Here is a 25,261-nt window from a genome sequence, read left to right on the forward strand (position 1 = left end):
AGTGTATAAGAGACCCGACTGGCCCTTCAGTTCTTAATCAATATTCCTTTACACATGCTTTCTTTGTGGGGATGATTTGTTGTTGCTTGTTTTAATCGAGTGGATTCAAATCAATTCGTAGCTGTGTTCCATAAATCATTGTCGGGGATGGGTTCTGACTCCTAAACTTGAAATAATGAGTCCCATAGTCAGGTTTCTACACCAGAAGTTAATGGTTATCTGTAGTAGGAATGTGCATAGAGGAAGCCATTAAGCTTGGAACGTACTGAATAAAGGAAAGCCAATCACATGGTTGCAGTCACTGATAAGGGTGGAGAGAGAGAGGTGGTTTAGTGAGGAATGGGGGCCCAGGTCAGGCCAGGTCACATTACGGGAGAAGGAACAGTTTATTGCCCACATCGCTTAACTTCCTGCCTAGCCATACAGATGTAATGCTTAGAGGAAAGGAGGACACCACACACAAATTGGGGTATGTATACTGGGGTTGGTGGAACCATGTCTTTGTCTTATGCAGCTGTTATGACCCAGTGGGTGAATAAACTTGGTTTGAGCTCTACTAATCGTCCGTGAGTTTTTACTTGGTTCATTTAGAACCTAACATTGATAAAGGTGACACAGTTGTGCGGTTAAGCTGATGTATCACATCTATTCACAGGGACAGGAATTGATCATTAAAATGTTATGCATCTTCCTGACAGCTTAAATTGTATTTACTCCGCAAAACATTTACTGCAGGGCTAACTGGTTTATATTGAAACAAACCGTGTTTTTTACCCTTGACGCTTCTGTGTTTGCCACGGAGCTAAACCCTCTGAAATGATCAATGAGGAATGTTGAAGAAGCCGGGCAGAGAAGAGGCAGGTGGAATGCATAATGACCCTGACAAGTATTTTAATAGAGGAACACTGTACTGGACTGGAGCAACCATTTTTATGTGGAATTTCACCGCTGTAGTTCTTCTCGTGTTTATGTAACTGTAGTGATGAGGATGGTATGATAGACAGGTCACCAGTGGGTTGCCGGAGATAATTTATAGGGTTGTGTTTTCCTGTCTATTTGACCAGGAAAAACTCTAGGCCCTAGTTAAAAGTTATACAAGGCCTTACGTTTTTCCTCATCACTTCACATTTTGTGCCTCACATGCCTCGCAGTGTATTTAATTAAGTTAGGGCGCTTGTTAGTGGAAGTCACCTTGGTTAAGGACATCAGCAAGGCAAGTAAAGGGTAATAGTGATAATCTGTTTTATTTATAAGCTCATTAATGTGGTCGGGCTATTCTTAGTAATCCCAATCTCACACAGTAGATAGAGATAGCAAAGAGGGGGAAGTGTGTGTGTGTGTGTGTGTGTGTGTGTGTGTGTGTGCGTGTGTGTGCGTGTGTGTGCGTGCGTGTGCGTACGTGTGCGTACGTGTGCGTGCGTGTGCGTGCGTGTGCGTGCGTGTGCGTGCGTGTGCGTGCGTGCGTGTGCGTACGTGTGCGTGCGTGCGTGCGTATTTCAGATGTGTACAGTATCCTTTTTTATTTCAAATGTCTTTAATTTGTTATTGGATCCCTTCCCATCTTTAACTCTGATAATGATTGTGTATGCTGCACTGGAGATGATTTCTCTATCAGTTATGACATTTTAAAGTTGATTAACATTTCCACTTCCAATGGGGGATTGAAACTCTACAGCTAATTGTACTCTGAGAGAATGTAGAAGTTGGGAAGATGGCCATCAGGAAACAGACTTCGAAGTTTACCAGATGCTTCTTATTTTCAGTCACTACATCTTTCTGTTAATAATTAAGTTACACACTGTTTGTGTACTATGACATGATGATCTATTGTGAGTCAGCACACATCAAAGACAAAACCCAAACCATTGTCAGCAAAGTGCTGTTTAAATGATGGAACACTATTGTATTGTTTACTAATAGCTTTCTCTCCCTCTCCTTCTGCCATTTTGTTTTTCAGCTCCTGTCAACCCTCACCTGAGTAAGTAACAGCTTTATTTATTCATTAAGTCTGACACATCACAGAAACACAGCATGTTTCTGAACATTATGAGGAACATTCCTCAGACCTGAACTAGGCAGAGCTGAGCAGCTCTGGGAGCAACATGGAGACTTGTTGGTTGTGGAGAGTCCTGTGGAGTAGTTCTACTGTAATTTTCCATATACAGTGAGCTCCAAAAGTATTGGGACAGTGACCATTTTTTGTTTGTTTTGGCTTTGTACTCCAGCACTTTCGATTCAAAATGATACAATGACTAGCAAGTTGAAGTGTAGACTGCCAGCTTTAATTTGTGTGTATTTTCATTCATATCGGGTGAACTGAAATTACAGAGCTTTTTGTACGTAGTCCCACATTTTAGGGGACAAAAAGTATTGGGACAAATTCACTTTTATACTGTATGTGTATTAAAGTAGTAAAAAGTGAAGTAATTGGTCCCGTATTCATAGTACGCAACGACTACATCAAGTGTGTGGCTCTACACCATTGTTGGATGCATTTGTTTTGGTTGTGTTTCAGATTATTTTGTGCCCTGTTGTAGTGGCAAGAGGTTAACATGTCTTGGGGGTATGATTTGTACCGTCTACACTTTAACCTCATAGTCATTTCAAATCCAAAGTGCTGGAGTACGGATCTAAAAACACACAACTCTATCACTGCCCCAATACTTTTGGAGATCCACTGTAACCACACTGGGAAGAGCTGCCTAATATTCTGTTGGAACAATGCGTGGAGGAGAGATAGTCATTTTCAGTGTGTGAATATGTGGGCATGGGGTGAAGGGTGGGTGTGTGCGTGCATGCATGTGTTTAGTGCTTGTTAATAATGCATTTCATGTGTTCTCTCCAATGTTATCACATTATGTGATAATCAGGTGCCGTGTACATTCCCGCTACAGTATCTTATTACAGGAAAACTCCACATTTACTACGGTACTTCTTCACAAGCACTCATTTGCCGAAGTGTACTGTGCTGTGTTAATGTGTTGGGTTAGCAGCCGTTACCGCATACAAATCCCAAATATAATCATTACCAGCATCATTATCAAACCCCCTATAGATCGCAGCCAATCTTATCTAAACTGTACATCTGATCTGTACACCTCCTCCTTGCTGATCCTCCCCTCCATACCCCCTCCTCGTCCTCCTCCCCATTTTCCATCTCCTCATCACCCCCCCCCCCCCCCCACACACACTCCTCCCCTCCTAATCCCCCTTCTATCTCCAGTAAGGCCCAGGTCCATTTAGCTTAGCTTACAGTGGATTGACATTACCAGCAAGACTCTAGGGGCCAGAACCCCATTTAGATCTGCATGCCTGAAGGCTGGAGGGGAGAGAAGTCAAGAGCTGAGGCCCATCTCTCTCTTTCTGGCTGTGTTAGCTGGGCTACACTCACTCTCTCTCTGTGTGTGTGTGTGTGTGTGTGTGTGTGTGTGTGTGTGTGTCTCGCTCTCCCTTTTTTCTCTCACTCCTCTCTCTCTCAATCGCTCCCCCTCTCCTCCTCATCTTCTCTCCACTACGCGTGTAAAGCCTCGAGCTCCTGCCTCCACCGAGGTCGCCACTCCAAACTGCTCCCAGCTACCTTTTAATAAATCCATGAATATTTATCGCACGCTCCTGTATCCAGAATCTAAATGCTGTTTTTTACCCACCCTTTGAGGACAGTTCTATTTCTAAATCTCTTCTGATTATATGGTATTGATGTCATATTATATTGTTCCATATAAAATAAAATTGTATTTGTCTCTGAATACAACAGCTGAATTCCTTACAGTGAAATGCTTACTTACAAGCCCTTAATCAACAATGCAGTTTTTTTTTATTGTTAAGAAAATGTTTATTAAATAAACTAAAGAAAAAAAAGTAATACAATAAAATAACTATAACGAGGCTATATACAGAGGGTACCGGTACAGAGTCAATGTGCCGGGGTACATGTTAGTCGAGGTAATATGAACATGTAGGTAGGGGTAAAGTGACTATGTATTGATAATTAACAGCAATGCAAATAGTCAAGGTGGCCATTTGATTAATTGTTCAGCAGTCTTATTACATGGGGGTAGAAGCTGTTAAGGAGCCTTTTGGTCTTAGACTTGGCGCTCCGGTACCGCTTGCCATGCAATAGCAGAGAGAACAGTCTATGACTTTGGTGTGAGGACCCATGTCAAGTCTTTTCAGTCTCCTGAAGGGGAATGGGCATTGTCGTGCCCACTTCACAACCGTCTTGGGTGTGTTTGGACCATGATAGTTTGCTGGTGATGTAGACACCAAGGAACTTGAAGCTCTCGACTCGCTTCACTACAGCCCCGTCAATGTGAATGGGGGCGTGTTTGGCCCTCCTTTTCCTGTAGTCAGCAATCAGCTCCTTTGTCTTGGTCATGTTGGAGAGGTCTCTGACCTCCTCGCTACAGGCAGTCTCATCGTTGTCGGTGATCACGCCTACCACCGTTGTGTTGTCAGCAAACTTAATGATGGTGTTAGTGAGTGCGTGAACAGGGAGTACAGGATGGGACTAAGCACGCACCCCCGTGGGGCCACCGTGTTGAGGATGAGCGTGGCAGATGTGTTGTTGCCTACCCTTGCAACCTGAAGGTGGCCCATCAGGAAGTCCAGGAACCATTTGCAGAGGGAGATGTTTAGTCCCGGGGTCCTAAGCTTAGTGATGAGCTTTGTGGGCACTATGGTGTTGAATGCTGAAATGTTGTCAATGAAAAGCATTCTCACATAGGTGTTAATTTTGTCCATGTGGGAAAGGGCAGTGTGGAGTGCAATTGAGATTGCATCATCGGCTATGGAGAGCGTGATCACAAAAATGTCTGGAACAGCTGGTGCTCTCATGCATTCATCAGTGTTGCTTGCCTAGAAGCAAGCATAAAAGGCATTTAGCCTGTTTGGTAGTCTCGCGTCACTGGGAAGCTCATTGCTGGGTTTCCCTTTGTAGTCTGTAATAGTTTGCAAGCCCTTTCACATCTGACAAGAGTCAGCCGGTATAGTAAGATTTAATCTTAGTCAATATTGACGATTTGCCTGTTTGATGGTTCGTTTGAGGGCATAGAGTGATTTCTTAAGTGTCTGGATTAGTGTCCCGCTCCTTGAATGTGACAGCTCTAGCATTTAGTTTGGTGCGGATGTTGCCTTTAATTCTGGTTGGGACATGTACATGCGGTCACTGTGGGGACGACGTCATTGATGCACTTATTGATGAAGCCAGTGACTGAGGTGGTATACCCCTCAATGCTAGCAAAACAGTCCTGTAGTTTAGTATCCACGTCATCTGACCACTTTCGTATTGAGCGAGTCACTGGTACTTCCTGCTTTAGTTTTTGCTCGTAAGCAGGAATCAGCAGGATACAATCATGGTCAGATTTGCCAAAGGGAGGGCGAGGAAGAGCTTTGTATGCATCTATGTGTGTGGTGTAAAGGTGGTCTAGAGTTTTTTTCCTCTGGTTGCACGTGACATGCTGGTAGAAATAAGGTAAAATGGATTTAAGTTTTCCTGCATTAAAGTCCCCGGCCACTAGGAGCGCCGCTTCTGGATGAGGATTTTCTTCTTTGCTTATGGCTTTATACAGCTCGTTGAGTGCTGTCTTAGTGCCAGCATTGGTTTCTGATGGTAAATCGACAGCTATGAAAAATATAGATGACAACTCTCTTGGTAGATAGTGTGGTCTACAGCTTATCATGAGGACCTCTACCTCAGGCGAGCAAAACCTTGAGACTTCCTGAATATTAGACATTTTCCACCAGCTGTCTATTTAGACACACACCACCACACCTCGTCTTACTGGTGCATGGAAAACCGTACATTATCCATGTCGTCGTCCAGACACAACATGAAATATTACAGGTTTTAATGTCCCGTTAGTAGGATAGTCTCGAACAGAGCTCATCCAGATGGTAGAGGCAGGTTACCCACTTGCCAACAAATTCTCACAAAGGACCCGGATCTGCCACCCCTGTATTTTTATATATTTAACCTTAATTTAACTAGTCAAGTCAGTTAAGAACAAATTCTTATTTACAATGACGGCCTACCCCGGCCAAACCCGGATGACGCTGGGCCAATTGTGCGTCTCCCTATGGGATTCCCAATCACGGCCGAATGTGATACAGCCTAGATTCGAACCAGGGACTGTAGTGACCCCTCTTGCACTGAGATGCAGTGCCTTAGACTGCTGCGCCACTCAGGAGCTCGTTGGTCTGTTGTATCTCTGTCTTCTCCTCATGCGAATGACGGAGATTTGGGCCTGGTCCGGGAACAACAATATACCCTTCTCATCAGAATCATTAAAGAAAAAATCTTTGTCCAGTTTGAGGTGAGTAATCGCTGTTCTGACATCCAGAAGCTATTTTCGGTCATAAGAGACGGTAGTAGAAACATTATGTTCAAAGAAAGTTGCAAACAATGTGAAAAAACACACAAAATAGCACAATGGGTTAGGACCCTGTAAAACGGCAGTATCTCCTCCGACGCCACTATAATAATGAGTTATATATGAATGTCTGAGAGATGATAGTGTTAGGCTTAGAACGCTTATTTAATGGGCTCTCTTAAGTGTGTGTGTGTATTTGTATGCCTGTCAGCCTTCCTGCTCCCATGTGTGTTCTCAAACTTGAGATGATGGCCATATCTCTTTGAGAATACCATTGGGGTTACCTCACAGTAACCTATGAACTCTAGCCTTAGGCCTTCCCATTGCCACACTTGATTCACAACCTATGTGTTTTTCAACAGTAGTACAACAGCATTTCAACTTACAGTATATAATGCACTGCCACCATTCATGGCTCAATAATGTTGTTCATGGTCAGAGATTACAGTCCTCAAGCCGTAGCTCTTAGCCTCGCAAAGCTACCTGATCCCGCGAGCTTACATTAAACGCTGCACAGATATCAGTGCAATGTTTAATGTAAGATCGCGGGATCAGGTGGCTTTGCGAGGCTAAGAGCTCTCTCATTGTTTGAAACACATGCATCGACCCGTGTTGATTTTCACATGATTAACTTCAGCAGTATGTCCTCTTATAGAATGCATTGTATAGCAGTCAAGCATGGTCCACTAGATTGATTCATGGTCAGCTTTCTGAAGACATTCATAGCAGTCAATCATGATCCACTAGATTGATTCATGGTCAGCTATCTGAATCCATCCATTGGGTGAACTCAGCTTTACTGCTCTCATTGGTAGACATGCATAATAGTACCCATTGACCCATGTGTTTATTCACATGAACAACACACGAATACAACAGCAGGTCCCATTATAGAATGTACCAGCGCCATTCATTCATGGTTCAGTAGTCAATGTCATCATGGTTATTTTATTGTGTTTCTATTTCCTTTTTAATTTAGAAAATATTTTTCTTACTTTTTATCTCTGCAATGTTGGATAAGGGCTCGTAAGTAAGCATTTCACAGTAAAGTCTACACCTGTTGTATTCGGCGCATGTGACTAATACAATTTGATTTGATCTACTATAGCCATAGAGATACCATGAGGAGGTTCTATCTAGTTTTTAAAAAATTATGTCTACATTTTGACAGTGTTATGACTATAACACTGTTTCTCTGTCTGTGTTTCATGAGAGTTACTGCAGCGTTCATCTAAGACTTTAAAACCATAGACATATGTTGAGGTTCTAGTATTTATATTTCTATGATGACTACAGGAGTGTTTGTTTTTTTTGTCCCGTGCTTCAGGAGAGTTCCACTGCAGCTTCGAAGAGGAGCCCATCTGCATGTTCACGCAGGACAAGAATGACGACTTTGATTGGACGAGACACAGTGCAGCCACCCGTGACACCAAGTACACGCCCAACACTGGGCCTAGCGACGACCGCAGCGGATCCAAACAGGGTGAGCCAACCAGGAAGGAAGACACAGCTATGTATTGTTTTGATGTCATTGGGATCTTAGGTGCACTGTGTTTGGGAATCTTCACTGCAACGAAGAAGGTCATAAGGTAATTGTTTTGCCCCACATTTAGCTACATTAGCCAGCTTAACTAGCTAGAGTTATTTACACTTATTTGCAATTGGTTAGCGTCAGTGTATTGGAACGGTTGTCTTTCTATGTGATCTTTTAGAAATCTTATTTTAGTCTTGACCCTGGTAGTCCACTCAGCACAGATGCTGTACTCACAACCCACTACACATGGGTCAATATCAACACAATGGAACATGCAACAAGCAACCTTCAGCACTCTCATTTTCATGGTACTCATCACTCTCTCTTTCTCTCAGTCTCTTTCTCTCTCTCTATGTAACATACAGCAGTTTACAATGTAAACACAGGCAAATTGTTTGAATGTAGCACACATAGATGTTCTTGGAAGAGCAGAAAAAAGACTAACTACTAGACAACAAAAGTATGTATCTTTCTTTAGTGATGGAGAGAATAGTTTCTGTGAGTGGCTGCTTTACAAAAACTGAGAGAACAAAAAGAGATTGGAAGAAAGAACAAATAAATTAATAAAAAGGCCTCCCACTGGTGATAGTGAAGGACAGATTGAGTATAATAATGTAATTTAGAATTAGGAAGTCATTTACTGCTGGCACGGCCAATCAAGGATGACCTGAAAGAGAACCACACACACACACCGGTCAACCATGGTGACTCAATCTATCTGACACTAGACACACGTCACACTACTCAGTCACACACACACACACTGTGAGAAATTGTGCTAGTTGGCCTGAGTGTGTCAGTCCTGAGGGAGAGTGAGCAGTAATCTAGTCTTTATTGGAATGCAGCAGAGGCAGTAGACAGCTCTAGGAGCAACAGCAGCTGAAGTTGTAAATAATGTATTGGCTTTAATCACTCTAATGGGATAAAACTGTCCAGCATTTCATTACCAGCCCACCATTCCTAAGGGGCTGCAATTATCTGATGTCAAATTCAACAGAAGAAGAAATTCTATTTGATTTTGACTGGAGGGTGGGAAAGTTTGTTCTCCGTCCAAGCTACATTCCCCTGCCCCAAAGTGGGACTGTAGATGGGCTCTGGAATGAGACTTGCACCGTGTGAGGTTAGTTTCACTGCTGATTCTCCTACATTGAGACATGACCATCTCGTCTGTCCTCTCTGCCCTCTGGTTTGTGTCTGGTTAATCTTACTAGAGAGAAAATAGGTCTTTAGTGGAAATGTTCTTTCAGTACTAGCTGCATGGATGTCACATTGGATGTCACACTGCATGGATGTCACATTGTTTTTTCATTAAGGATTATAGGATATTGAGGGCTTGTTACAATATAACAATCATATTTAATATACTTTTTAAGGGGGTTTACAGCAAGAAAAAACTATGGGAACATAGTATGTGATCTGTCAATTCAATAATATGCATTCCAATAAACCCAGCACAAACCATTTTCTCAACGCAAATAATATGCTTCAGAAATAATAAGAATACCACCCCCCCCCCCCCCCCCCACGAATAATATATTTTCAATGTTCCATAATCCTCATCAATGACCCAGTAACCTTAAATTACCTTTTAGTTTTGGTTAAGGCTACCCACGTTTAGTCGAGACGCACCCCAAAACTGGAATGAAAAGTCTCTTCTTTCTTTTCCCTTTTTCAATTCATTTTAGTTGATTCAGTTCAGTTTACAGTCTTTGCGCATTCAAATAATATTTCCCCCGTAAAAGAAAAGGTAAGTCGGCCATGGAGGATCTCCAAAAACGATAAGGAAAAACTGATGGTGTCTTGAAGGCACCGCCGCGCTCATGAAGCTTTCTCCGCTATCCATTTAGAAAATCCACAAGAAGGAAATCATCTTGACAGGTCAGGAACATGATCACAGTGCACAAAAGTACATCTAAAGCAAGGCAGGCTACAGTATTTTTCCATATCTTTGAAACTGGCACCCCAGAGTTTCACCCTGGCCATGTCCGAAATCTGGCTTGCCTACTACTTACTTAAACTGCATACTGTGTACTAATCGTACTACGTACTATTAAGCCCATACTGTTTATTGAAAAGTATGAAGTATGCAGTATGCCATTTAACCCAACACCTCTGAATCTGAGAGGTGCGGGGGGCTGCATTAATCAACATCCAAACACAATCCTCTGCATCAGTTTACTAAGAACAGGCAGCAAACTGATTGGGCGGTTGTTAGAGCCAGCAAAGGGTGCTTGACATTTTTTAGGCTGTTTTGTTTCCTTCCACGCCTGTGTACACACCCTCCTTTAGGCTTTGGTTAAAGATGTATCAAAAAGGGCTGGCAATACAGTCTGCTACCCTTCTCAATAGTTTCCCATCAAGGTTATCTATACCTAGTGGCTTATTAGAACAATAGTTTCCCATCAAGGTTATCTATACCTAGTGGCATATTAGAACAATAGTTTCCCATCAAGGTTATCTATACCTCGTGGCTTATTAGAACAATAGTTTCCCATCAAGGTTATCTATACCTAGTGGCGTATTAGAACAATAGTTTCCAAACAAGGTTATCTATACCTAGTGGCTTATTAGAACAATAGTTTCCCATCAAGGTTATCTATACCTAGAGGCTTATTAGAACAATAGTTTCCCATCAAGGTTATCTATACCTAGTGGCATATTAGAACAATAGTTTCCCATCAAGGTTATCTATACCTCGTGGCTTATTAGAACAATAGTTTCCCATCAAGGTTATCTATACCTAGTGGCGTATTAGAACAATAGTTTCCAAACAAGGTTATCTATACCTAGTGGCTTATTAGAACAATAGTTTCCCATCAAGGTTATCTATACCTAGAGGCTTATTAGAACAATAGTTTCCCATCAAGGTTATCTATACCTAGTGGCTTATTAGAACAATAGTTTCCCATCAAGGTTATCTATACCTAGTGGCTTATTAGAACAATAGTTTCCCATCAAGGTTATCTATACCTAGTGGCTTATTATAACAATAGTTTCCCATCAAGGTTATCTATACCTAGTGGCTTATTAGAACAATAGTTTTTCCACCTCTCCCTCACGAAATTGACCAAATTTAAAACATAAATCCTTCTCTTTCATTATTAGATTTTATACAAAAATATGATGGTTCACTGTTCAATGTTGTCATTCACTTCTGAGTTTTTCCATTTTACTAGTGAAATAGTTCTTGAAATTATTGGCAATATCAAACGGTTTTGTTATAAAGGTGCAATGTTCCAATGCTCTCTGGCAGATTTCTTAGCTGGGATAAATTATTCCCACCTCTGGTGCACAGCTTCAGAGAAGTCCTCGTTGAGGAAGATGTTGGTTCCTCTCAAGTTCTTGGCTCTCTCCAGAACAGCCATCTTGTCCTTAACCCTTAGTAACTTGACCATTGTCGGCCTGGGTCTGTCACCTAGTCTGGTATATGTTTTCCAGACCTGTTGCTTGCGCTCCACCTCAATCTTCATATAGATTTATTTCCAGCTTTTCAGTGATAATGTTTCTTACATTTTCCTCAGACTCGGCCCAATTCTCATGTGAAGACTCTAGTATGCTATCCACAACAATGTTATTCCTCCTGGATTGTCCCTAGATAGTTTGTTTCCCCAGTCATTGGTAGTAATGATTCAACGAGAGTGCTGATGTCGTCTTGAGAGGACTTACAGTTAGTTGTACTCTTGCTGCAAGTTTCTTTCACGACATCCACCTCTCCCTGGGTAAACTGTATACTGTTCTTAAGGTCCTGGACCTCTCTGCTCAGATCGTCCATTCTCTTGTTAATGGGATTCATCCGAATTTAGACAAAACTCTGTTGTTGTAACAACTGCTTGTAGATCTCTTTTTGATCATTTAAAAGATCCTTCCCCTGTGATAGAGGAACACCGTCCTCTCCATGACTCCCACCTTTGGCTTTGGATGCCATGGCAGCAATGTAGGCTAACGCTGGTACTCCACACCCTTCCAGAGATGGCAGGTTCCAGGACAGATTTAAACAGCAACAAACAGCAGGGTTTTAGACAGCCACAAGCCCAGTATAATCTGCGGTCCCAGCCACAAAGGGATCTTTCCTCATTATTGCTGGGCTGCAGAGTGGCGACCTCTACTGGTTGACCTAGCCAACCATAACTAGGCTACTCATGACGATGTATTGCTTTTTTGCTTTTTAATCACTTTGAGATTATGAAAAGCATCATAGTAATTAAATCCATTATAGTTTTTTTTTTTAACCAAATATGGTTTACTTAGTTTTGTATAACAAAAATCTCTGACGAAATCCAAGAGGCCGGCACATAAGCTTCAATTTAAAAAAAATAGATACTAGCAAGAGCGGTGTGCAGGTTTCTTTTTTCTATTTGTTATCGTGCACCTGCAAGAAGATGGCTCAGGTGTGCGAGTGCATTTTTTTATGTTGAAATTTTGAAAGTAAAACACACCAATATTACAAACAAGAAACACTTTTCAATGAGAACAGAAATCCACTTTGGGTTTAAAAAAAGTACCTAACCAAAAACAGTACAAAATGAATAAATAATAGCTACACTGAAAAAAAATATAAGCGCAACACATTTCAAAGCTTATCTGTCAGTGAGCATTTCTCATTTGCCAAGATAATCCATCCCCTGACAGGTATGCCATATCCAGAAGCTGTTTAAACAGCATGATCATTACACAGGTGCACCCAGTGCTGAGGACAATAAAAGTCCGCTCTAAAATATGCAGTTATGTCACGCAACACAATGACACAGATGTCTGATCTTTCAAAAAAATGGTGGCGTCGTCAGCCAATTGTGAACATTTTATATTTTTGTCTTGTATCTGAATACCCCTAAAACTATCCTTATTTATATGAAGTGCCATAACTTGTGTGACCAATAAAAATAAGAAAGGAGAAATTGGGCATCCTTGTTTAATGTCAAATCTTTGAAGATCCATGAGATAATTTAACAGAGCTGTTACTATTATTGTAAAGTGTCTTAATTACACTTTGAAAATATTGACCAAAACCAAAAAATCAAAGAGTCTCAAAAATAAAATAATGTTCAACTGTATCAAATTCCTTGTAAAAGTCTACAAATAGAATAAAGCTATCTTCCATAATGTGCTCAATGTAGTCTGTCAAGTCCAATACTAGTCGAATATTATTACATATATGTGTCTGCCCTTCATAAAACCAGACTGGGTATCGTCAATGATTTGGTCAATACCTTTTTTAAGTCTTTCTGCAAAGATGGATGCAAGTATCTTTCCATCATTGTTCATTAATGTGATTGGTCTCCAATTTTCTAACATCATAGAATCTTTGTTTGGTTTAGGTATTACATAAATTAGGCCCACTGAATGTAAATTCAGAATTTCTTCTTTCTAAATTGTAAAAGTATTTTCTTTTTTTCCCCTTCCTCCAACCATCTCCATCTTGATCTGACAAATGTCCCTTTTGCTCTTTCTTCATACATTCGGTCCATTTCTAGTTGTAAAGAGAATAACTGAGCCTCTCCTTCTTCATCAAGGTCATCCATAGAGAATAGAGAAAGTATTTCCTTAACAAGTTTATCTTCCCTCAATCTTTTAAGTTCAGCAATTTATTTACCTCTCTTCGTGGCTGTTTGTCTTATTTCATACTTCATTAATTCCTAATATATCCCGTAAGACTTAAATAGTTGGGCTTTCCTCCAATTGTCTTGTATAATATCTTTGGCATCCATCTTGAAATTATCATCTTCCAACAGTCTACTATTGAGTTTCTAATAACTCCGATTCGGTTTAACTTCAGATCCATTAATATTTAAAGATAACAATATAACTTTATGATCAGTAAGAATTGATGGTTCAATTGATACCTTTACAACAGAATTATCTAATGAATTAGAAATCAACCAGATGTCAATTCTTGACTGTCTGGACATGTCCTTGTTACTCCAAGTGCAGTCCCTTTTATCAGGATATTTAGATCTCCAAATATCGAATAATCCAAGAACAAGACATAGATTATTAAACTCAGGATTAACTATGCTGGATCTGTTAGGAGGGGGATATCTGTCAAGCATCACATTAGATACAGAATTAAAAACTCCAAATAAGATAATTTTGATATCCTGAAATACACCTATAACTCTATTAATTTCTTCTTCAAATTCTTGAAATAATATCCTGTTGTTTTGTTTGTTGTTGGATGCATAAATATTCCCTAATAAAAACATTTCACTGTTGAAATGTACTGTTAAAATTAACCAACGTCCAGAGTGGTGAGTCTTGCTACTGATGACCTTCCCTTTAAATGCACCTCTTAAAACTGCTACACCTGCAGAGTGGTTGTTGCCATATGACTACCAGATATCGTTACCCCATTGATTTTTCCAAAAAGATGGATCGGAAGAACAAGCACGAGTCTCTTGTAAAAAGTAAAAGTCTGTATTAAACCGTTTGCAATACAGGAAAATAGCCATACGCTTGAGTAAATTACGAAATTAATTGAACAGAGATAAAGACATAAACTTCAACCAACAACCTTGTTATGCTAATATAAGCTTTTTCTAAGGATATGTAACTCAAAAGGATTTCCATCCCATTATGAACTTCTTAGGGCTGAAATCCCGTTAACGGGATGATATGACAACAGCCAGCCAAAATTCAAAACAACAGAAATCTCATAATTAAAATTCCTCAAACATACCGTTTTAAAGGTAATCTTGTTGTTAATCCCACCACAGTGTCCGATTTCAAATAGGCTTTACGGCGAAAGCACCACAAACGATTATGTTAGGTCACCACCAAGCCACAGAAAAACAGCTATTTTTCCAGCCAAAGAGAGGAGTCACAAAAAGCACAAATAGAGATAAAATTAATCACTAACCTTTGATGATCTTCATCAGATGACACTCATAGGACTTCATGTTACTCAATACATGTATGTTTTGTTTGATAAAGTTCATATTTATATAAAAAAAGTTTACATTGGCATGTAACGTTCACTAGTTCCAAAAACAACCAGTGATTTTGCATAGCCACATCGATTCAACAGAAATACTCATCATAAATGTAGATGATAATACAAGTCATACACATGGAATTATAGATATACTTCTCCTTACTGCAACCGCTGTGTCAGATTTCAAAAAAACTTTACGGAAAAAGCAAACCATGCAATAATCTGAGACAGCGCTCAGAAAATTATCAAAGTAGCCGCCATGTTGGAGTCAACAGAAACCAGAAATTACATGATAAATATTCCCTTTACCTTTGATGATCTTCATCAGAATTCACTCCCAGGAATCGCAGTTCCACAATAAATGCTTGATTTGTTCAATGATGTCCGTTATTTATGTCCAAGTATCTACTTTTGTTAGAGTTAGGTACCCATATCCAACTTCAAAAATGTATATTACAGGTCGAAGAAACATTTTAAAGCTGACTCATTTAGCTCTTATTCAGTCCCACAACACAGCAGAAGCCTCATTCAAGTTTCTAAAGACGGTTGACATCTAGTGGAAGCCCTAGGAGGTGCAACTTAATTCATATCCCAATGTGAATTCAATAGGGCCTGGGTTGAAAATATACCAACCTCAGATTTCTCACTTCCTGTTTGGATTTCTTCTCAGGTTTTTGCCTGCCATATGAGTTCTGTTATACTCACAGACATCATTCAAACAGTTTTAGAAACTTCAGAGTGTTTTCTATCCAATATTACTAATAATATGCATATATTAGCAACTGAGATTGAGAAGCAGGCCGTTTATTCTGGGCACCTTTCATCCAAGCTACTCAATACTGCCCCTGCAGCCATAAGAAGTTAACCTCTCCAACAGAAAAAAAACAACAAATATTGGTCATAATGTCACCAAAGTACTCACCCCCACAAGGGGGAGACATTGTGTAAACTTTACAATAAGCAGTTATTCACCTAAAGTTAGTGTTTAGTTTACCAGTTCTCAGGTCAGCCTTTTCTCATTCAAGTGTTTGTGTACATTTTTATAATAAAAGGCTGCTTTTCACCTGGTAATCAGTTTTTTGGCCTGACAGTTCTGTCCGAGTTAGACTCTGGCTCTCACTCAAATGTTCTGATTTGGCCGCATTTCTTTCCCATCGATGATCACTCTTGCACCGATAAAAAATGCAGTTTACCCTGCCTTTCGAGCTGCAGCCACCATCGGCTACAGTTTCTCTCTTGTCACTTTGTCTGCTGAGGTCAGATCCTCTGTGAACCTCAATTTTAGCTTGATGAGGAATTCACAATTCTTCACTCGCCTCCAAAGAAGATCCCGTGTAGATCTGTTGGTGAACCGGATCATGGTTGTCCTCTGTCTCCTGTCTTGATCCCTAAGTCTTCCCAAACGATGGACGATGTCTACATTTTCCTGAAGTTTGGCTTTTGATTCAGGAATGACAGCTCCACAGATGTCAACAACTCTGCATTTGATGTCCTCACCAGCCTGCTCTGGAATTCCATGGAGCCTCAGGTTCCACCTGCGCTGGTATCTCTCTGCCTCGTTCACCTTTTGCTCGAGTTCAGCCACCTTATTTTCATTTTCCTGGCAGATAACTTATTCATGTCACTTTTGAGGGTTTTCACTTCTCCAAAGATAAGTCAACAGATTTTTTAATGGCCTCAATTTTCATCGTATTCTCCCTAACCATGACCTCCAAGCCATTTACCCTTTCATCTATCTTCGCTGTCAAAAGCATTACAATACTGTTTTGCATCTCAAGAAGTGACATACCTTCTTGGCCTCTCATCTTTTTCCCCTGGGGCTTGACTGGAGTGCCGGGGTCGTAAGGTAAAGGCCTGAGCTGGGGGCTGGAGGGGTGCAAGTTGTGAACATTTTTGTCCGTGCTCACCACATTTTCATCACCCATTGCAGTATTTCCCCCCCCCCCACCCCCCACACACAGTTACATTCTGAAGAGTATGATTTTGGGTACTTCTATCTTTTGTGGTTAATTGTCCATCTGACGATCTCTCCATTTCTTTCCTTTTGGTTCTGGTCGTGGCAGTTTCCATGTACGTTCGACAAGCTATTTTTTGAGCTAGCTAGCTTATCAGGCTATCTAGTGTTGTCGCCAACTTAGTTTTAGAGGTGAATAACTTGCAGAAAGTAATCAATTACTTTGGTAAATAAACTAAACCATATTCATACGGGGTTTTAGGACTGTAGAAATAACCCAATGGTCATAATTGTGTAACGAAATCCAATAATTCCTTCAGCAACCAAAACAAATTATCTGCACTGACCGCCATCTTGCTCCCCCGAACAACTTGAACTATTCGCCATCTTCCAAGTTATCTTGTTGTTTACTTGAAGAGATCTAGCTATGAAAACTCGCAGCACAACTCTTCCAATGCATTGTGGCTATGAAATTCCTGAAAAATGTGCAGCAAATTCTATTAGATAAAAAGCCAAAATGAGAATAACATCCTGGCATTTAAAGCATACTAGATTTTATAAAAATTCACATATACAGTGTCGTTGGTGGGCGGAAGCAATGTATCTGCTTTAGTTTTTGAGATGATCTGTCTCTGGTGAGGGAGGAGCTGGTTTTTGCATATTGTGTATATGTAACAGTATAACTTTAGACCGTCCCCTCGCCCATACCCGGGCGCGAACCAGGGACCCTCTGCACACATCAACAACAGTCACCCACGAAGCATCGTTACCCATCGCTCCACAAAAGCCGCGGCCCTTGCAGAGCAAGGGGAACTACTACTTCAAGGTCTCAGAGCAAGTGACGTCACCGATTGAAACGCTATTTAGCGCGCACCACCGCTAACTAAGCTAGCTGTTTCACATCCGTTACATATATTTATTTATTCCTTGCATTTTTTCATGTTCGTTACACTAGCTGGACAGGCAAACGCTGCCAAGTACTAAACAGCAAACCAATCAAAACGTGTGTACTATCCAGTTAGCATCTCTGCTGATCACGTCTGCCAATTTTCTGTATCTAAGGTACTAAACACAACTAGTGACAGCTTGAGAGAAATCTCCCTCCGACAAACTGCTATGGATAAAGTTTTTATTTTTATTTTTTTATATTTGTAATCTATTTAGTTATAGAAATATGATCCCGTTGATGCAAGCTGTAAAATAACTCCTATCTTAGAATGCAACAACTTTATCAATTCAGCTAGCTAGCTTCAACAAGTAGACCTGTTGCTATAGGACAAGTATTGTGAAGCTAATGCAGTCATCAAGGCAGGACTCACTCATTTCATTCATACTGACAAATAAGAAATGACACCTGTCAATAGGCCTAGTTAGCTACAGATTGTACACCATATAATGTGATATAACCAAAGATTGCTGGTATCCATTACTGGACGTTACAGGTTTGCCTATACAAAACGCCACCATAGATTATTTAACAAACCTGGTATTGGCAATGCTCTCTTCGTTTCGATTCTGGAAAAAAAGTGATCTTATACAGGATTTACTATATTTTATTATCTTTCTGAGTTTTCTCTGGTGTTTGTAGAACCAACTGCAACTGGACATGAACATGTATAAGATATACTGTTTTCCAGAATCGAGAACGAAGAGAGTATCGCCAATGCCAGGTTAGTTGAAGAATCTATGGCGCCATTTTGAATAATCAAACCTGTAACATCCAGTAATGGATACCAGAAATCTATGGTTATATCACATTATTTGGTGTACAATCTGTAGCTAAGTTGGAGTAGGATGCAGAACAGCCTGCCTCTGTCCTTTATCCTAGTGGCTGTACATTTTTAGTCTGTCGAGATGTTCAATTCTAGCTCATAAACTACAATCCACTCTCAATTTTGTCTCCCATAATCTATTCAGCTCTCCTCTCCAGTGTCCTGCTCCATGAGATCAACCAAGTGATATTCACCAAGCATGTGCTCAACTAATTCCCTCACCTATGAGGAGAACCATCATACTGCAATTTGAACTAGCCCTAACATCACTATGAGACATTGAGACCACATATGCATTTGCCTGTGGTCTTTTCTTTGTGGGTTTTTGTCTTATACGGTCTACACAGTCTAGTGCATTTTAGAGTTGAAGAGCACTAACTACAGATACACATGCTTGGTAGAGCATCTCAAAGACCAAATTCAATATAGAATCAGTCTGAGGAGGTGAGAAACAGATTATGTTTTAACTAGTGTAACATGCGGCGATGAGAATTCTAGTGTCCCCATCAGGAGCCCAGGCTTTTGTCATAGATGGTAGAGTTCTCATCTCTGGGCTATGCATTCTGCTGAAGCACTTCTTTCTCTCTACACCCATTGGCCACAATGGTGACCAGGGTGGGATCCTTCCGATACACCTATGGGGCCTGGGCACACAAATGCTCCTAGAGGAGGGGAATACAGAAGCATGTGTTGATGACAGTTCTACTGCCTCCATTAGAGGCTCAGGCTTTTTGGCATAGATGGTAAAGAGCTCATTTCCGGACTGCAGCGTTGTGTGATTGTGCCCCCCACGGCACCTCTTTCTCTATATACATAGATTAGTAGGTTACACTATATTTAGACACTGCCTGAGACACCTTTTGATATTTGTCTCCATACTCAATAAATGGTGAAACACTAAATGTGATGGTGTTCTTTGTTCAAATGTACAGTATGCGTGAAACGTATATTATGGAAAACATGCTTCACACTCAGCCATAGCTCGTAGTAGTATAATGGATTGTCAAGAATTTGGCACCGTCAAATTTTCGAAGGTTAGTAGGAAAGTTTGGCTTGTCTTTTAAACCTCTTAGATATATTCCCTGAAAATGTAGTATTTGAAACGTAAAACATTAATTTCCCAACTGCTTGTTCTATAATCCTGCAGACTCTTTATCATTCTCCATACCTTTATATTCCAATGCATCCAACGTTATGCAGGCCCACCATGGTATTGGGCAGCTACTGACATTTGAGAACTCATCTGGTTTACAAAACAAACTCAAGCCATCTTATTGCAGAGCACATTGTATACATTTTGCCCAGCTGTTTTTAGAGAAGATTACATTTCTAGGTATGCTATATGTGTAGGATATGCTGTGTTGGCTAATATGCCTATTCTATGCAAAGTATTTGATTTCATGTTTCTTTAAGCCTGCAACTAGTTACTTGAAATTAGTCATATAATCATTCCAAAACATGATTCAAAAATGTAATTCAGCGGGCAAATTTAAATTTACAGTAACTGGCTAGCATAGTCAACCCGTAACATTGGCTATCATTCAATAAATTGGCTGAGTGGTCAACAGAGTTACCTCTTCATGTGATCAATACAATTTGTATTGCATGCTGCAAATTTCAAGTGCACTCAAAAACAGATATTTATCTTATTTCAGTCTTTGGGAGCTCATCACACAAATACAGAAATCAGCTCGAGTTTTAATAAGAGCAGACAGAGTGTTGAAATTTACTTTTTATGATAATGTGCCATAATGTGAAGAATTGAATGTGCCAACATTTTTATAGTCATCATAAGAATGTTTTACTGTCATATACAAAAAATCAGCACCTCCCTTGAAGGGGATTGATTCGGCCCACCACCTAATACTGTAAGACGTTCTATTTTTGCATACAGAGAATGTGTCATGTGAAATTGCATTGTTACCCGCTATTCGTTGCATCCCCATATCTAATTAATCAGCTTTTGTCAAAACCGAAATGAGTATGACATCTGGTCATTTTTAGTATACTCGATTTTCAAAATGTCACATACCCATACTTGTGAAAACTTTATAGTATTCAGACATGGCATCTCAATTATACTCCTCGCGTCTTCTCTCCATCTCGAAACCCATTGGAAGAGAAGGTCAGAGGGGAGGGACCTCTGGCTTTCTCATCCAATTGGTTTTGAGAAGGAGGTGAGGAAAGAGGAGTATGCAATTGAGATGCTCCCTTTCTCTCCCAGATAGGCTATAACAAACACACCTCTCCCCACCTGTTCGCCACTTCCTTCATTCCTACATTCTCGGGCACTCTTTTTAGTCCACAATAGAGAGCAATAGTAATGACGTCTTTTTGTAGGCACTAACTCTGCCATGGCTCGTTGGTCAAAGTCTTTGGGGAAATGAATAGGTCTTGTGGAGTGTTTTTGGATAAACGACGAATATAAGGTCTGTGGTAAACACAGGCTTAGGATATCTTATATGTTTTGTTCTATGAGATAGTCTCCATCAGCCAATGTCCCTTTTGAATCATTTGTAAAGCATTTATGTAATAAAAACAAGCACATAAAGGCTTTATAATACATACAGGTAATGTTAACTGACGGATATTATCTCATAGATCAAAATGTATAAGATTTCCTAAGCCTGTGTTAACCTCAGATCTAATTTTCAGTGGTTTATCCCCCAAAAAACATTTCCCCATTTATTTCCCCCATAGGAATGTCTGACAAACCCATTTCTGTTTTTCAGGGATATCCTAAACAGACCGAAACCATTTGTGCATATATTATGGTCCTTTTCATCTTTGGCAAGGTTTTTTTAGGGTGTTCGTGCACAGAACATTTTTTCTCGATGCAAGACGGATTCTTCAATGAAGTGTTTGTTGCCATTCAACGATAGAAGACTCATTTTTTCCACTTGAGAAATACTCCACTAAACATCTTAGTTAGATGTGAAATTGCGCAACTAAGATCTCCTCTGCAAAAACTATTCTGATTATATCGTTGAATGACAAAAATGGCTATGACGTCTCAAGATGGACAAATAGTATGCGAGCACACTCATTCGGCTAGGCGCCAGTCGAACCGAAGCCAGTGGAAGCCTTTAGATCGACATATACACACCCTGTTTTCTGTCCCACTGGGCCAAGATAATACTATGCTACAGACTCCAAATACACTGACAGAGATGCCAAAATACGCTTGTAGGGAACGACTGTGTTGGCTGGATACAAGGTTGTCTTTTATGTGGTGAGGGTCCACTGAGTGAGCTTCATTGAGGACACCTGCTGTCGGGTGTGGAGTTATTAGGGAAAGGGTGTTGAAAATGATTGACTTGACTGAACATAGACAGAGATATATAATGTGTGGCTTTAGTTCACCAACAAACAGGCATGCTTACTGTACATTAGCTTGGTGAATGGGACCTACCCACATGCAGTGTTACATAAGTGTAGAACAAAGTTGACTACACGTTCTGTCAATTTGCTACTATCTCCTAGGAGAGCATGCCTGTTTTACATTAACCGCCCCCTATACAGAACACCAATATATATAACACCCGGGAGTAATCTTTGGCATTTGGCACTACAGGTTTCTACATGTACATCGAGACGTCCCGGCCTCGGAAGGAGGGTGAGGTGGCGAGGCTGGTCAGTCCCTTCTTCAACGTGGTGCCCAAGAACCCATATGGCATCGCCAACCCCCCGGCATACTGCTTCAGTTTCTTCTTCCACATGTACGGCAAACACATTGGTAAGAAGGACATCTGTCTTTTTCCCTCCAACACAAAACATACAGAAACAAACTAAGGACATGTTCCTGTTACCGATTATATTAATTCTCTGTATTCTCTCCTCAATACATTAATCATAAGAGCTTCCCTCTAGCGGGGCGGCAGGTAGCCGAGTGGTTAGCAACCGAAAGGTTGCTGGATCAAATCCCCGAGCTGACAAGGTAAAAATCTGTCGTTCTACCCCTGAACAAGGCAGTTAACTCACTGTTCCCCAGTAGGCCATCATAGTAAATAAGAATTTGTTCTTAACTGACTTGCCTAGTTAAAAATAAAAAAACATTTAGTGACTTCTATTGAGACTTTGTTTGTAGTCTCATAGCAACATGTTGTAATCATCCGTATTAGATCAATTATGAGATCCTTTATTTTGCTTGATGGGTCTATTTCGAAATGCACTATCTAGGGCAAAGCAAACGTTAGCTCGTATACAGGTTGCTACACGTGACGTGGTCAGCATGTTATTTGGGAAAACACGTTCTGAATCAGATAGCCTATTCTAAAGTCTTTGTCTAAATGTAACATCTATTCAAAACAGTGACCAAAAGTTTAGTTCCTAACCTGTCATAACTCCTACCTGGCTTTTTCATTTGTTGTCATGCCAAACAACACCAACCTTAGAATTAGAATAAGCATTCTATGTATTAGATTCAACAGTTCACCCAATTGTATTGAGCTAATACTGTTAGTCAAATTGTGATGTTGGTTTGAAAAATCACAACTAGATTTTTTGCCCATATCATGCAGCCCCAAACATTTGGTGGCACAGAAAGAAAGGAAAAGGGATATCTTCTTCATGATATGTGCTTCAAAAGTAAGTAGGATTCATATACTGTAGGTCCAATGTAGGCTATATCTCAATAAATTTTTTAAAAATCAATTTTTCTGGTGCTCCTAAATTGTATGTGATGCTCCTGACTTTTAAAAACAATTAGGAGCACCAGTGCTACCAATTAAATGTTTTAATTAAGAGCCCTGACCACAGTATTTTGCTTTATTATTGTTTTCTTATAAACTGTGATGTGGTTTCAGAGAGCAAGCGTTTATCTGAAAGCATCCCTGTCTACAACCATTTCCTCTCTCCCAGTGAATAGGCACTCTGCTACTAATGCTCTGCTCCCAGACTCTCCTCACACTTGTCCCAAGTGTGAGGAGTGTGTGTGTGTGTGTGTGTGTGTGTGTGTGTGTGTGTGTGTGTGTGCGTGCCTATGTGTGAGTCGAGAGTAAGATTGGATATCTGGCAGTGAAGCCAGCTAGTACCAGCAAGTATCCTCTCCCCAGCTTGTACACTCCAGTGTGTGTGTGTATAACTCCACGGTGAAGACTATCAGTCCACCAGAGAATAGTATACAGTACTACAGCAGCTTAGGAACAGCAGGGGAGGGAGGAAGGGAATATGACTAAAGATGTCCCTGGTCTCCCCTCTACTGATAATAGCGTAGGGTACCTCACCTCTTGCATTACCTTCTCATTGTCTCTGAGTGTCGCCAAGATAGACTACAGAAATAAATATGTTTGCTGTGAAGAGCTCTAAAGAGAATGCTATCGCTGTGAAAGACAACTGCTGGTGAAACAACATTGCCCTGCACCAATCACTTAAGGGAGGGAACTGAAACTGAGGGACCAAGCTAGCTACTGTACCATCAATCTGACAAAGGGCTGAGCTAGAGATAGCATCAAGATGAGCAATGTGGTTGATTTAGCTACAGACATATGCGCGTACACACACACACAGTGCATTAAGAAAATATTCAGACCCCTTGACTTTTTCCACATTTTGTTATGTTGTTACAGCCTTATTCTAAAATCGATTAAATAGTTTTTTCCCCCTCATCAATATACATGCAATACCCCATAATGACAAAGCAAAAACAGGTTTAGAATTTTTTACAAATGTATAAAAATACAAAAAACGGATATCACATTTACATAAAGTACCAGTCAAAAGTTTGGACACCTACTGATTCAAGGGTTTTCCTTATTTGTACTATTTTCTACATTGTACAATAATAGTGAAGACATCAAAACTAGGAAATTACACATATGGAATCATGTAGTAACCAAACATATATGTTATATTTGAGATTCTTCAAAGCACAGTAGCCACCCTTTGCCTTGATGACAGCTTTGCACACTCAACCAGCTTCACCTGGAATGCTTTTCCAAGGAGTTCCCATATGCTGAGCACTTGTTGGCTGGTTTTCCTTCACTCTGTGGTCCATCTCATCCCAAACCATCTCAATTGGGTTGAGGTCGGATGATTGTGGAGGCCAGGTCATCTGATAGAGCACTCCATCACTCTCCGTCTTGGTTAAATTAACCCTTAGACAGTCTGGAGGTGTGTTGGGTCATTGTCCTGTTGAAAAACAAATGATAGTCCCACTAAGTGCAAACCAGATGGGGTGGTGTATCGCTGCAGAATGCTGTAGTAGCCATGCTAATTAAGTGTGCCTTGAATTCTAAATAACTCACAGACAGTGTCACCGGTAAAGTACCCCACACCATCACACCTCCTCCTCCATGCTTCACGATGGGAACCACACATGCAGAAGTCATCTGTTCGCCTACGGCGGTTGGAACAAAAACATCTACAATTTGGACTCATCAGACCTAAGAACAGATTTCCACCGGTCTAATGTCCATGGCTTGTGTTTCTTGGGCCAAGCAAGTCTCTTCCTCTTATTGGTGTCCTTTAGTACTGGTTTCTTTGCAGCAATTCTACCATGAAGGCCTGATTCACGCAGTCTCCTCTGAACTGTTGATGTTGATATGTGTCTGTTACTTGAACTCTGTGAAGCATTTATTTGAGCTGCAATTTCTGAGGTTGGTAACTCGATTGAACTTATCCTCTGCACCAGAGGTAACTCTGGGTCTTCCTTCCTTTCCTCATAGCGCTTGATGGTTTCTGGGACTGCACTTGAAGACACTTTAA

General features: G+C 40.5%; 1 protein-coding gene across 1 annotated transcript in view; it reads left to right on the top strand.

The window, feature by feature from the left end:
* Positions 1-25,261, top strand: part of LOC139415323 (MAM domain-containing glycosylphosphatidylinositol anchor protein 2-like) — a 348,607-nt gene that overhangs the window by 311,908 nt on the left and 11,438 nt on the right. Inside the window, exons 13-15 of the mRNA XM_071163380.1 lie at positions 1,958-1,978; positions 7,696-7,851; positions 22,131-22,292. Of these exons, the coding sequence (XP_071019481.1) occupies positions 1,958-1,978; positions 7,696-7,851; positions 22,131-22,292 (339 nt within the window). The remainder of the gene's footprint in view (positions 1-1,957; positions 1,979-7,695; positions 7,852-22,130; positions 22,293-25,261) is intronic.

This window comes from Oncorhynchus clarkii, chromosome 8 (assembly GCF_045791955.1).
Source record: "Oncorhynchus clarkii lewisi isolate Uvic-CL-2024 chromosome 8, UVic_Ocla_1.0, whole genome shotgun sequence".
Taxonomy (NCBI): Eukaryota; Metazoa; Chordata; class Actinopteri; order Salmoniformes; family Salmonidae; genus Oncorhynchus; species Oncorhynchus clarkii.